A 15,189-nucleotide genomic window follows, 5' to 3' on the forward strand; every position below is an offset into this window, starting at 1 on the left:
AAGGGGGTTGGAGAAGGGGTAGGGGATTCCGGGGGGGGGCAGTCAGGGGACAGGCAGTGGTTGAATAGGCATGGGAGTCCCAGGGATTTGTCAGGGGACAGGTAGGGGGTGGGGTCCTGGAGGGAAGTGGGGGGGGGTCTCAGGAGGGGGCAGTTGGGGACAAGGAGAAGGGAGGCTTAGATAGGGGGGTGGGGTCCTGGGGGGCAGTTAGGGGCAGGGGTCCCGGGAGGGGGTGATCAGGGGACAGGGAGCGGGGGAGGGGCTAGATGGGTTGGGGTTTCTGGGGGGGGGCAGTTGGAGGGAGTGGATGGTGGCAGGCTGGGGCTACCCTCCCTCCCCCTGGAGTGTCCTGTTTTTTGAATGTTAAAATACGGTCTCTCTACCATTCACAGCACTCACAGCACGCTGCCGCATGAGGTCCCCCCTCCTTCCTTTCCAGTTGGTAGTGGCCAAGGGAATGCTGGGAAATGTAGTTCTTTCCCTGCTCCAGGGCTGGCTCTATAGGCAGGGAGCTAACCAAGGAACTACAGCTCCCAGAGCCCCCTGTTGGTTCTCTGCTCCCATGTCACCCCTGCAAATGGGCTGCCCCAAGCAGGTGCTTGCTTTGCTGGTGCCTAGAGCCGCCCCTACATTCAACATAGTGTTTGGGTGTAATTTTATATTTATTATCTGTTTGTTTGCACCACTACCCTATACAGTAACGCGTCACTTAAAGTCATCCGGCTTAACGTTGTTTCGTTGTTACGTTGCTGATCAATTAGGGAACATGCTCATTTAAAGTTGTGCAATGCTCCACTCTTACATTGTTTGGCTGCCTGCTTTCTCCACAGCTGGCAGCCTCCCTACGCGCCCCCCCACCCCAGTGCCTCCCACCCTCTGGCAGACTCTGCAGATCAGCACCTTCCCCCTCCTCCCCCCACCTCCTGCCCAGGGCAATCAGCTGGCTTGCGGCATTTTGGAGGCAGGAGGGAGGGGGGGAGGAGCGAGGACTCTGCGCACAGGCTCCCCCCTCCCTCCCCTGCCTCCTGAACATGGCAAGCTAGCTGGCTTGCTGTGTTTAGAAGGGAGGAAGGGGGAGGAGCCAGGATGCAGCAGTAAAGGAAGAGGAGGTGCGGGGGAGAAGCGGGTCAAGGGTGGGGGCTTGGGGGAAGGAGTGGAGTGGGTGGGCTAAGGGTTGAGCCCCCGGCCCCTGGTGCTTGCAGAGTAGGGGAAGCTGCCCTGGAACCTAACCCCCTCTATTTACATTAATTCTTATGGGGAAATTGGATTCGCTTAACATCGTTTCACTTAAAGTTGCATTTTTCAGGAACATAACTACAATGTTAAGTGAGGAGTTACTGTACTACACAGGGCCGGCTCCAGGCACCAGCCCAGCAAGCAACTGCTTGGGGTGGCCAACGGTGAGGGGCGGCACGTCCAGGTCTTCAGCGGCATTTTGGCGGCGGGTCCCTCACTCCCTCTTGGAGTGAAGGACTAGCTGCTGAATTGCCACCGAAGACTGAAGCAGCGGCGGCAGAGCTGGCAGATCGCGATCGTGGCTTTTTTTTTCTTTTTCCCCTTTTTGCTGCTTGGGGTGGCAAAAACCATGGTGCTGGCCCTGGTACTACAGGAATGATTCAGAGCTGCTCTGTTGTGTGTAGGTTGGCATACAAAGAGGAAATATACCTAGATCCTTTGATAGCCAAAGGGAATTTTCTTTTTAAGCTTACATGGTAGTAGTCTATAGTTTTGAAGCAGAAATTTTTAATCCAACCTCTAATGGAGATGTGTGATTTAGTGGTTCACTTTGGATTCTGTAGCTATGTAATTATACATTCATTACAGTTATAACATAAAAACAACTCAGACCATGTTACAGGTAAGTCAGCAGTGATTCACAAATAAGGTCATACCATTAGCTTTGTCATGTACACTTCTTGTTCTATGTTATGTGCCCTAATACACGTACATAAAAATGACATCTTTTCATAGATTTTAGGAGGAGTATGAGAACACCTTTGTGCAGAATTAGCCCAGCACTAGTTTTTGGGGAAGAGAAGAGTGTACTTACTGTCGTTCTTTGTAACGTTGATCAGTATTTGAACTTCTGAATTGCTGGCATCTTCAATGTCAGGGACATTTTCAGACACATTAATATTTTCAGACTGTAAACTTCCTGATACTGTGTAGGCAAAAGTCACCAAAGAATTTGTATGAGTTGTTAGAATTTGTAAAAGTTTGATCATTGTCCTTATAATTCCTACAAAGCAAATAAGCTTACCTGTCTTTGCAGAGAACCAAGCTTTAGTTGAATTTGTCTTGAATGAAATGTGCTGAATTGCAATATTGGGCTGAACAGCAGAGCCATTCAAAGAGAAATGTTCCAGTGTCCGTGTGAGGCTGCATTGAAGTAAGGAATGGTGTAAATGTCTATACCAATGTAAAATATATCAAAATATAGAGCCCTCCCTCAGTAACTTCAAATTTGTTCCATAGAGTGTAGGACAGGGTAGAATTTGGCCAAAAATCTCTTATTCTAATGGGTCAAAGCCCATTACCATTGAAGTCAATGGGAGTTTTGTCTTTGACTTCAGTGGAACTAGGATTTGGCCTTTTATGCATCGAGGGGGAAAATCTAGAATATTGTTACAATTTAATAGTTAGTTAGATAACTGGGATATTTTTTTCTAAGTGTGTTAATATTTTGAGAAACCTGCTCCTTTAAGGAGACAACTTACTAGCATGCTAGTAACTCTCCTTTTCCATTCTCTGGATATCCTACTAGTAATAATAATACTTCACACTTCTATAATTCCTTTCATACAAGAACCTCTAAGTGTTTATTAATATTCATTAAGCTTCACATCACCCCAGGAGGTAGGGTAAGAACTCCTATTCCCATTGTACAGACAGGGAAAGCGAGGCACTAGTTAATTGACTGACCCAAGATGACACAGCAAATCAGTGGCAAAGCTGGGAACTGAACGCAGGAAACCTGATTTGTCATGTCCAACTCTAGACCTCACTGTCTCCAGATTAGGAAAACTGGGCCAACTTCATTCATCCCTGGGGTAACTTCTGAATCGGTGGAGTTACCCTGGAGATTAATTTGTCCCACTGTGTTCCATTTTTAATCTTAAATGGGCAGACACGTTTAGTTTTACCAAATTTAATAGAAACAGAAATTGTAATTACTTTGCTGTAGTATTAGTAAGGTTCTCATCTGTAAAGTTGAATTCACTCACTCTGGCATCCAAAAGTTGGCTAACTGTAGCCACTGCAGCCATTGTAGCAGTAGCTTCCTGACAAACAGAAAAGAGGGAAATATTCAGTAGGAATGGTATACAAACTCACTTCTTTTAATATGCTGCATTGTGATAGAATATTTTGTTAACACTTGCCTTAATCAAAAGGAAATAGAATAAGTAACCCTCTTCTCCTGAGCCTATCTGCCTTGCCTTCCATCCCTTCCCTTTTCTTTCCATTTAGCTGATCCCCTCCTAAATAAATTCCCTCAAAACAAACAAACATACAAACTCCTAATGTGGAACTAACATAACATTCAGTGACATTTTGCTTATGTGTTATACCCCTTCCCCCACCTTGTGTGTCATGTCTATCCTGTCTATTTAGATTGTAATCTCTTCAGGACAGGGACCATTTACTACTCTGGCTTGTGCAGCGCCTAGCACAATGGGGCCCCACTCATGGTTGGCTCTTAGGGACTATTGTGATAAACCTGTTAAATAAAAATTTAAAATAAAAATGAGCTATTACTGGCGAAAAAGTCTTTGAGCCAACAGATGCATAAGTTAGTACCTCACATTATTCGAATGTAGATAGGCAAAAAGAAAATGGTTAATGTAGGACATCAGGTTCAGTTGATGCTCATATTTGAATTTCAAATGTACAAAATTTGAAGTGATTGATAGAGGTGAATCCTCCATGTTGTCCTAGAAACTGAGATAGGGACACTCCACTAAGATGCTTGAGATCTGAACTCAGATCCACTGTTTAATAGCTCAGTGTATTGCAACTAGATTAGACACTTGGGTTTTGTTGTTGTTTTTCATTAAGTGAAACTGAAAAGACTGATTTTCTGTGGGGCTCGGAGAAGTGTCCCAAACATCACACTATATCCTATTAAGCCATAAAACAAAATACTTTTTTTAGTCTTGGTGAATCTCACCTGAGAATCATTTTTCAGAATCTGTCCTGCAATATCAGCAGCAGTAGAGATGTTCTCAGTGGTCAGTTTCTCTGGCACAGAAGTAAGAATCTGGGTATTACTGGCAATGGACGAAACGTTATCTGCAGTACGTAACTGTTAGAAAAAATGGTACATCACAAAAGAAAATATGAGGGAAAACAGTGGCCAATTTTATACCCATTCTCTGATGAAATAAAAGAATAGCAGGTTCACAGACAAATTATTTGCTGCTATAAACTGACACAGCTCCTATTAACTCAATAGATCTGTGCCAGCTTACATCAGTATGCAGAGAATTTGGCCCACTATACAGAGTCACTCCTCCCACTCACAGAAATACAATAAAATCTAGATAAAGTCTAGATGACTAAGGGTACGTTTACACTGCAATAAAAGACCCAAAGCTGGCCTGGGTTAGCTGACTTGGGATGGGTGGGTGGGGATTCGGCTGTGGCGCTGTAAAATTACTGAGGAGATGTTTGGGCTTGGGCTGGAGCCCAGGTTCTGAGAACTTCAGGGTCTTTTATCATTGTAGACCTATCCTGAGCTTCTGAATCCATGGACTTCTGTAGCCCCTCCCACTCACAATGTGTGCTACATAAACAGAATTAGACTTGAAACGACTTTAGGAAGCTACCAGAAGAACAAAGAAAACACCTAGAGTAGCCTAGTCCTTCTCTAAGTATTATTAAGGTATTAGTAAGGTTGCAAAATTAAGCACTGAAATAGGAAATGTCAGAATTAACATTGTCCGTGCAACCTTAATTAGCACCCCCACTCCCACCCCTGGGTACGTATTGTGACAGACCCAAACCAGTGGGGTTCAGAAGTCTGGTAGAAGGCAAATATACTAGTCACTGGGTGAGTAGTTTTCTGTTCCCTGAGTGACCAGAGAGGGGCTGCACTAGAGTAACCAGGAACCTGCTAGAACCAATTAAGGCAGACAGGCTGATTAGAACACCTGCAGCCAATCAAGGCAGGCTAATCAGGGCACCTGGGTTTAAAAAGGAGCTCACTCCAGTTTGGGGGGGGGGGGGGGAAGCCAGTGGAGAGGAAGCCCGTGTGAGGAGCTGGGAGCAAAAGGCACAAGGAGTGGGAGTGCTGCTGGAGGACTAAGGAGTACAAGCGTATCAGACGCCAGGAGGAAGGTCCTGTGGTGAGGATAAAGAAGGTGTTTGGAGGAGGCCATGGGGAAGTAGCCCAGGGAGTTGTAGCTGTCATGCAGCTGTTAAAGGAGGCACTATAGACAGCTGCGATCCACAGGGCCCTGGGCTGGAACCCGGAGTAGAGGACAGGCCCGGGTTCCCCCCAAACCTCCCAACTCCTGATCAGACACAGGAGAAGTTGACCCAGACTGTGGGGAAGATCACTGAGGTGAGCAAATCTGCCAATAAGCGCAGGACCCACCAAGGCAGAGGAGGAACTGTGTCACAGTCTACATTGTGTTACAGTCTTTAATTACATGATCACATACTATTTTTGCCACAGGACCCCTGCCTCATTCAAGGGCTGGACCTTCTCTGGGGGTGAGTCAGGTTTATGTAGTAAAGGAGGCTGTTGTCTGCAGGACCCCTGCTTCATGTGTTGCAGAAGTTGGAGAGGATGTAGTGAAGGAGACAGGAGACTGATGGAAGAGAGGATGATCTCAAAGTTATGACAGCTTAATGCTGACCTGGATAATTGGATTCATGTGCCCATATGCCTTATTTACTGCACACTATTTAAACTCTGGCCTGGATATAGTATTAATTTCTCATGGTACCTATCGCTGTTATATCTGAGTGCTTCAAAATCCTTAGTTTATTTTCAAATTACCCCCATGTTACAGATGGGGTACTGAAACACAAAGATTAAGGTCAGAAATATCCGCCAACGTGGGGCTCCCAACTTGAGACTCCTATGACCTGATTTTTTTCAGAGTCCTGAGCATTGAGAGCACAGGAGAAACAAACAGTCTGGGTTATGGGCCTGATCATTACAGATATAGCTTTCCCAAATTTTCCATCATCATTTGTAATTGAAAAATGCTGAGTTTTCTTTAAAATTCACTAGGTGGCAGTCTAACTTCAAAAGTTAAAAAATATTGTGGAGGACAATTTAAACTGAAAACACAAATACAGAGCCTATGCTATTACTATTAGTAGTAGTAGTAAATATTTATATTATGGTAGCTGTACAGTCTGACACTGTACAGAAAAAGAGAGACAAACCCCGCCCTGACAGGCTCACAATCTAAAGATCAAACAGAACAAGGACAGAGTTGGTGACAGTATATGGGAGCAAATAAATATGATGAAGAATTGGCACCTTTGCTAGTTACGTGGATTGTAGCTTTCTTGTTTGGTTTTGTTTTAAACTGGGGTTTAAAGTAGCTACAGCTACACTCTAAGAAGGCATAAAAGTTTGCAGGCTCATGAGTTTTAAAATAATTAGCAAAAAGCCCCTATACTTTGGAATGCCCGCGTAAGAGAGAACCTAGGGGACAATGTATAAAGCTACTTCTCCTCTCTTTTCTCCCAATTTATTTTAGGGTGGAGTTTTCAAGTGTTCAGCATTGAACTCTGCTCCCACTCAAATAAAATGGGAAGTCACAGGCCAAAAGTGAGTGCTTTTGAAAATCCCACCTTTATTTATTTTCTGTATGTGCAGCTGTATTGCAATATGGAATCATATCTGATGGCCTGGAACAGGTTGAAAGCTTCATTATATTTTATATCAGTTTTACTGGTGAAGACAAATCTGTTATTTATCCTATTTTCTAATGAACCTATCTTTATAAATCTGTGACATACCATTTTACAGTAATAAAAAGTATAGTTCTTAAACAGTGGGAAAATACTCACTGGGCTAGGGAAGAGCAAAGCAGCCAGAATGTACTGGTGATTTTAGCCCGTTTCTTGTTTCAACCAGCTCCGCATTTGGAATCCGTATCCCAAACTCAGATCATGAAGGTTATTATAGCCCCCCTTCACTGTAGTTGTAGCAACCCTTTAAATGACATATTAAACGACAGGATTACCTCATCCATTAGAGTTTCCAGGTTTCTACTGCAGTCCACAAACGTCACAGCAGCTAGAGTAGGTTTTCCTTCTATTTTGAAGCACTTCCGGCTTGCTTGTGGAGTACCAGCTTTAATTTAAAAACAAACAAACAAACAAACAAGTCCTTTCACAGTCATATGATGTCAGCATGCTTTGCAGGTCCCCATTAACCCTTATGATTTTTTAAATTATTTTCTTCTCAGGGGCTGATCCTGTAACTCTCACTCATATTTGTAACCGTTATTCAAACAAGTAGTGCTATTGATGTCATTGGGTTTATTCATATAAATAGGGGAAGGATTAGTTACATAACTAAGGGTTGTAGAATCCTACCCCTTAAGCAGGTAATTTCCCCCCCACCCACAATTGGTTTGAAAATTTGTCACAGGTTACCAGCAGAAATATAGTGGAGGCAGTAACAGTAACAATATAAATATTACGGAACAAAGAGATCTCCTACAGATCATCAGACATTGTATGTAGTGTAAACTCACTGTGTTATATAATATTCAACTGACCCATTTCCTACTCCTGTTTTTTACTTACAAAATACCCACAATCCAATCAGAATAAAGGGATGATATTTTAATAACTTTTCCTGAAACATTTCTGTCATATGGTGCAATTAAATTAATTTTCTGCACAGTAGTAGCTGACTTAATCACCACCTCAGTGGTTTATGTGATATGAGTTAGTGATCTCAGTCCAGTTCCAAGTGTCCAGGTATCCCACTCACAAAACTCACCATTCAGGACTAGCATTTTTGTTGGCCATCTTGGAGACCAAGGACATGAAGAGAAAATTATATTTATTTACATTGACATATGGAGACTAAATTACATCTTCACCTTCATAGGGATCAGCATCAAAACATAGTAGCAGCGCAGTGTGGGGAGGGCTGTATCTATTCAGGGGTTAAATAGAGGACTTCCATCTCCTGGTCTGATAAGCTGACATCTTTCACCAGCCTTAAATTCATTTTGGGGGGGGGGGGTGAGGGGGAAGGAGGGAAGAGGAAAGAAACACCTACCATTTACAGTGTTGTGTTCACATTTTTCTGCAGAATAGCCAAATCTGTCTACTACAATTCTTGTAAAAGTAAACTTTGTTGAAGAGTTGACTACGTAAGTACTATCTTCACAGAAATTAGCTGTGTAGGGAACAAAATACATTCAGGTTAAATACTATCATTATGTAGAGCAATTTTCAAGAACACAAAATATAAAGCTAGAAAGGAGGTGATTATAACTTTAGACTTGTGACTTAAAGCAGTGGTTTTCAACCTTGGTCCATGGACTCCTGGGGTCTGCAAACTGTAAGATTTTCAAAGGGGTCTGCACCTCCATTCAAAATTTGTAGGGGTCCACAAATGACAAAAGGTTGAAAACTACTGCCTTAATGGGACAATTACAGAGACAAAGTGGGTGAGATAATGTCTTTTTGTGACACTGAGCCAGAAAGGGTTAAGCAACTAGCAGGCTAAATGACCCAAATTCAACCTTTAAAGACATATTAGAAAAGTATATAAAGTAGTAATTAGGGCCATTCCTTATAAATAGCTAACAAAGCCATGTTAGATAAACTAGAGCTTTGAAATGTGAACCCGTATTGTAGAGAATAAGAGGTAAAATATTAACTGTATGTGTTTACTTATCTCTTGTTAGACGTTAACCATATAACCAGATTAGCTTGTGGATGCTAACTCCCTTTTGTGTTGTAAGTATATTATATTATGCTTATGTATGCTTCAGTTAACCTTAAGATCAAAGATGTAAGATATTGCAGGAAATATTACTTACATTGTCTTCAGTTTAAATTGTCTGTGCCATAATGGAATGCCTTGATAGTTTGAATGGATAATTGCCTTATGTTAATTAATACTACTAGTTTACCTGTGTATACATAGGAAATAGGGATTTTTACTTCAAAGCAATTCATGTGCATTACCTATTTTTCATTCAAGGAACGCTTTCTGTGTTGTTATACTATCAAAAGGCTATCGCAGCCTGCCAGAGATATATAAAAGAACTCTAGGGCCTCAATCCTGTACTTGAGATCTTAAACTTGGTCAGGGGAAACCTGAGTTGGAAGACTGAAGTCTCCAGCTCCAGTCTGGATTACCCTGCTAATTCTCATGGAAGAATTTGAACAAACTCTATATATGGACTGCCTATTTGGACTATAACCTGAAAAAATGATTCTGGAAAGAACTTTTTGCAACTCAGCAGCTCACCATCTCTACTAGAGGATTAGGCCAAAAGAAACCTGATGAGGTTCAACAAGGACAAGTGCAGAGTCCTGCACTTAGGACGGAAGAATCCCATGCACTGCTACAAACTAGGGACCGAGTGGCTAGGCAGCAGTTCTGCAGAAAAGGACCTAGGGGTTACAGTGGACAAGAAGCTGGATATGAGTCAACACTGTGCCCTTGTTGCCAAGAAGACTAACGGCATTTTGGGCTGTATAAGTAGGGGCATTGCTAGCAGATCGAGGGACATGATCATTCCCCTCTATTCGACATTGGTGAGGCCTCATCTGGAGTACTGTGTCCAGTTTTGGGCCCCACACTACAAGAAGGATGTGGAAAAATTGGAAAGAGTCTAGCGGAGAGCAAAAAAAATGATTAGGGGGCTGGAGCACATGACTTATGAGGAGAGGCTGAGGGAACTGGGATTGTTTAGTCTGCAGAACAGAAGAATGAGGGGGGATTTGATAGCTGCTTTCAATTACCTGAAGTGGGGTTCCAAAGAGGATGAAGCTCAGCTGTTCTCAGTGGTAGCAGATGACAGAACAAGGAGTAATGGTCTCAAGTTGCAATGGGGGAGGTTTAGGTTGGATATTAGGAGGGTGGTGAAGCACTGGAATGGGTTACCTAGGGAGGTGGTGGAATCTCCTTCCTTAGAGGTTTTTAAGGTCAGGTTGACAAAGCTCTGGCTGGGATGATTTAGTTGGGGATTGGTCCTGCTTTGAGCAGGGGGTTGGACTAGATACCTCCTGAGGTCCCTTCCAACCCTGATATTCTATGGTTCTACTATGAAACTTACATAAGAACTCTATTCATATCTGTACATAAAATGATCTTTTAACCACAATACCTGTACTCTTTCTTCTTTTTTTATAAATCTTAGTTTAGTTAATAAGAATTGGCTGTAAGCATGTATTTGGGTAAGATCTGAAATATTCATTGACCAGTTGGGTAAAGTGTCCGATTCCTTGGGATTGGTAGAACTTTATGTATAATGAACAAGATTTTCAATAATCCTCATCATAGTTGACTTGCCTGTCTGGGTGGGAGCCAAGGGCTCAGTTGCTTTAAGGGAGCTGTGTATTTGGCTTCTGGGTAACCAGTAAGGTATTGGGTAACCAGTAAACTCTTTTGTTGCTGGCTTGGTGGATCTAATTACTAGAATAGCCACCAGTTTTGGGGATCAAATGCCCCATTCTTTGCAGTTTGCCCTGATTGAGCAACCTCAGTCTGTCCTCTCCAAGTGACAATGGTCACACTTGTATTGGACCAACTTCTGTTGGTGAGAGAGACAAGCTTTAGAGCCACACACAGCTCTTCTTCTGGTCTCCTTGCATACAACAATTAAAGGGACATTGTGAAGTTACAAATTATGGGCCAGATCCTCAGCTGTTGTACCTCCACAGAAGACAGTGTAAGGGATTAGACCCTTACTTTTCACTATCTGTGCTGCCCGTATTTGGGGGGCGAGGGGTTGGACAATGAAAATAGACTAGCTAGTTTCACTAGCCAGGTGCTAGTGCCTTGACAAAATATGGGAATATCTACATAAAATACTTAAGGACCATGTTTATTTGCTAACTATTTGAATAGAATTACAGAGGGAGCTGGTGTCGACCAATATATTTAGGTTGCCTAACCCTGTCATTCTAAAAGTTTCCTGCAACCTTTTCTTTGAGAAACCTTCACACCTCCATCACTTGCAGCAGATTTTTGATAGTCAGCCGGGGAATTCCCTTAGGGTAGCAAAGTGCCTACTCTTGGTCTCATGAAATTCTGTTCAGCTTTTGCTCAGCTGTTACAAATCACCATTTCCCTCCGCTGTCATTAAGAAACCTGGGCTCTCCCCCAAACACCCACCAGACCCATCAGTAGTCTCTCCCTTCATGGTAATCAGGGGCGGCTCCAGGCACCAGCGCAGCGAGCGCACGCCTGGGCAGCAATCTGCGGGGGGCGGCGTGCCAGTCATTATGAGGGCAGCAGGCAGGCAGCTTTCAGCAGCGTGCCTGTAGGAAGGCTGCCGGTCCCGTGGCTTCGGCAGCAATTCGGCGGTGGGGATGCCGATGGCACAGCACTGGGCGGACCTCCCGCAGGCACGCCACCAAAAGCCGCCTGCCTGCCATGCTTGGGGCGGCAAAAAACATAGAGGCCCCCCTGAGAGTAATGGCCTTCTCCTGCTACCTGCTAACATAGCTAGTCCCATAGCTTTATTAAGTGGTAGCACTCAGTGTTGCAGTGCTGAAGTTTCAGGTAAGGGTGCATGCTGAGGACAGGGGGATTGTTTTAGCTGCACATTGTGATGCTGTAGGAAATAATGTGAGAGACCTTATGATATTATTTATACCAATATTATAAAATTGCAATGAATCTTATCAGATATGCCGTGTAAGGTATCAGTGAAAATGTTGTGATTTGCCAAGTATGATAATCTTGTCTATATGTTTGTATCGTCTTTGTATTGTGAATTACAAATATGAGTGATATATCTGTATTTCAGACTTGTGCTGTGTTTCTGGATGCATCACCAGACAGATTGTCATCAGTACTATCCAGTATGCTTGATGGCCTATCAAAAGCAATCAGCTATAAAAATGAACCCATTGAGAGAAGGCAAGGAATATACATATACGTCATCAGGACATGTAGGGTCATGTCTGTGGACAGGGGACTACAAGTGCCCATGTGCTGTGAATTTGTGTATGGGAAGTACAAGGCACATGGCAAAGGATATAAAAGGCAGCTGCATTTTCTCCATTATGTCTTCAGTCCTGAAAATTTGGGGCACCATTGGGTCTTTGTCCACCATCCTAGCTCTTCCTATCCTTGTTCTGACCCTTCCTGCAGGCTCCCACAGCTGGCTGTTGCAGCCTGGTGACTCTTCCTTGGGAGGGGATCTAGTAGTTAAAAGTGAAAAAGCATTCCGGCCTGCCAGACCCATTAGCACAACTGTTAGAGAGCTATTCAAGGGGTAATGAAACCATTTAACAGGCATTTGCTAAACCCCAGGTATCTACTGTCAGTTTCTGAATTTACTGAGAAAAACAGTTGTGCATGACTGTAATATTTACTCAGAACATGTCAGTCTACAGGACCTTAGTTTAAAATTTGCTTTAAAAATATTTAATTAGTGAGTTGGTGAAGATTATAAAATCACATCTCTAAAAAATCTTTGCATAGATTTCTTGATGCACAATCATCTTTAGCCTTAAATACTTGGATCTTCAGACATATAGTTTTTTAAATAAATCCTCTAAAAGATCACCCTTATCTAAAATACACATTTTAATTACTATAGTAAAAAAAACTTGCTTCCAAAGTCTTCCTGTCCTTTCTGTCCATCCCTTTCCCCCTTCACCCCCTCTCCCCACACATTGAAAAGAGCCTATCAAGGGACAACACTCCTTTCCTTCCAGATAGCTGGCCAAAGAGTTTCCTTTTCTTTACTTCTGTCTATCTGATTAACTAGTTTTAAGAGAACCCTCCAGCAAAATCAGTACCTTAGTAAGTTATAAAATCCTTTGTTATGCCTAAAATCTTTGGAAACATTTTTAAAGTTGGTGAAATTTCATAAACATGTCTCTCGTTAGGGAGATCACACACAGTAAATTAATGTTCTTTTTTCTAAAAGCAGTGAACATTGTTATGAACACACTAAACCTCTGTGACTGATTAATTTAAAATAATGTCTTTGTTTCAGTGAGTTAAATATGTAGTAATCTGGAATGATTACTTTATGAAGGCTTAAGAGTACATTTAAAATATAAAATCAGCTTAGAAATATTAAGAAAATGTAAAACAGAGAAGAGCTGCATCATGTATTCCATAACATTTAATGTTGTATTCAGCAAGACAACTGATTCACCCTTACTACAACATTTTTGGAAATAAATGTCTAACAAACTTCAGGGCATATCAAAAAACCTGTAACTTCCATTTTTTATTCCCAAGTTTAGTGCTTTTAATTAGGTACCTTCTGCATGTCCATTCTGCATGAGGGAGAGGGTACGGGGGTCTCTGCGGGGAACTGTGATGCATCTCGTTATCCTTTGCTGTCTCATTTCTCCCTCCCCCCCAGCTCGGGCTGTCATCGGGCATAGCAGCACCAGTTTAATAATACTGCATAGGGCCTCATAAATCCTAAAGACAGCCCTGGAGTACCTGTAACCCTTATTCAGCTGTGTATGGATCCACTGACCTTGCTTTAGAAAGATCCAGCATGGCTAGCTTAGAGAAGGTTCCAGATGGAGTGAAAATTGTTAGGGAGTTTGAACAGCCCTATAATCAAGTGGCTGTCCTTGGCCAGCATGTTGGGGAGAATATGTTGCTGGAACATGAATGTGCCCTTGCTGATTCTTTAGGTGAACAGTTTGTGTCTCAGGTTCAGAGGGGAAACTGGGTAGCTGAATCTACAGAGCAGAACAGTCTTATGATTGAACCCTGAAGGATGCAGGAGGGAAGCAGGCAAACACTCACCCCTACGTGCTTTGGATATATCTTGTAGTCTCTTAGGCCTGGTCTACACTGGGGGGGGGGGGGGGGGACAGATAAAAGTTACGCAACTTCAGCTACGTGAATAACGTAGCTGAAGTCAAGTACTTAGATCTACTCACCGTGGTATCTTCACTACTGTGAGTCAACTGCTACCGCTCCCCCGTTGACTCTGCCTGCACCTCTCGCCGAGCTAGAGTACAGGAGTTGACGGGAGAGCGTTTGGGGATCAATTTATTGTGTCTAGACTAGACGTGATAAATCAATCCCTGCTGGATCGATCGCTGCCCGCTGATCTGGCTGGTAGTGAAGACATACCCTAAGGGGACTTGAGTACATGTGATTCCATTCTGATTGGTAATGGAAGGACATCAGCACCCTGCTTCTAGGGCTAGGGAAAATGATTGTATATTTTTAAGACAGAATCCAGCCTTGGAATAGATAACAGATGAGAATTTGAAAGCTAGTGTCTGAGTAGATGCAAATTACCTTGCTGTCAGAGATTAGCAGGGAGGGGGATTTGCCTATAGGTGTTTGCATAGAGGATACACCTGGGCAGAGTTTGTAAGGATAAATTAGCTATTTTCAAGAACTCCAGGAAAGATATGAAGGTACAATCCACTATTGATCTAACCAAATATTACCATGGGTAAAGGGATTCAGTAACATTGTTATGTCCACAATAAACCTTACTAAGAAAAAGCCTGTTATAGTAAAACATGATTTTAATAAACCATTTCTGTTATACACTGACAATTCTGATGTTGAACTGTAAGCTGTAATAATACATAATCAAGAATGAGAATTACTGTGATGCATTAAACATTGTCTAGAACACTGCACCCCTTTCTGCATCAATTTTGCATGGGAGGGTGTGAAGCTGTATGAAATAATGTGAGAAACTTTATGGTATTATTGATATCAATATGATAAGATTGCAATGAATCTCACCAGATATGCCGTGTAAGGTGTCAGTGAAAGTGTTGTGATTTGCCAAGTGTGATAATCTTGTCTATATGTTTGTATCGTCTTTGTATGGTGAATTACAAATATGTGTGATATATCTGTATTTCAAACTTGTGCTCTGTTTGTGGGAGACACCCCCAGACAGATTGGCATCAGTACTATCCAGTATGCTTGATGGCCCATCAAAGGCGATCAGCTATACAATGAACCCATTGAGAGAAGGCAGGGATTACACTATGAGTCAGCAGGACATGTAGGGT

The 15,189-nt window shown here is 42.6% G+C and overlaps 1 protein-coding gene across 2 annotated transcripts in view; it reads right to left on the reverse strand.

Annotated features, from left to right (window-relative positions):
- ADGRG7 (adhesion G protein-coupled receptor G7) overlaps window positions 1-14,156 on the reverse strand; it is a 39,837-nt gene extending 25,681 nt beyond the window's left edge. For both annotated transcript variants that reach the window (XM_039496865.1, XM_039496871.1), the window contains exons 1-7: window positions 14,086-14,156; window positions 8,261-8,380; window positions 7,209-7,318; window positions 4,169-4,303; window positions 3,175-3,281; window positions 2,261-2,379; window positions 2,051-2,161 (exon numbers count right to left, since the gene is read on the reverse strand). In XM_039496865.1, the coding sequence (XP_039352799.1) occupies window positions 2,051-2,161; window positions 2,261-2,379; window positions 3,175-3,281; window positions 4,169-4,303; window positions 7,209-7,217 (481 nt within the window). In that variant the 5' untranslated portion in view covers window positions 7,218-7,318; window positions 8,261-8,380; window positions 14,086-14,156. The remainder of the gene's footprint in view (window positions 1-2,050; window positions 2,162-2,260; window positions 2,380-3,174; window positions 3,282-4,168; window positions 4,304-7,208; window positions 7,319-8,260; window positions 8,381-14,085) is intronic.
- Window positions 14,157-15,189: the final 1,033 nt, after the last annotated feature.

The sequence above is a fragment of the Mauremys reevesii genome, linkage group 1 (genome assembly GCF_016161935.1).
Source record: "Mauremys reevesii isolate NIE-2019 linkage group 1, ASM1616193v1, whole genome shotgun sequence".
Classification (NCBI taxonomy): domain Eukaryota; kingdom Metazoa; phylum Chordata; order Testudines; family Geoemydidae; genus Mauremys; species Mauremys reevesii.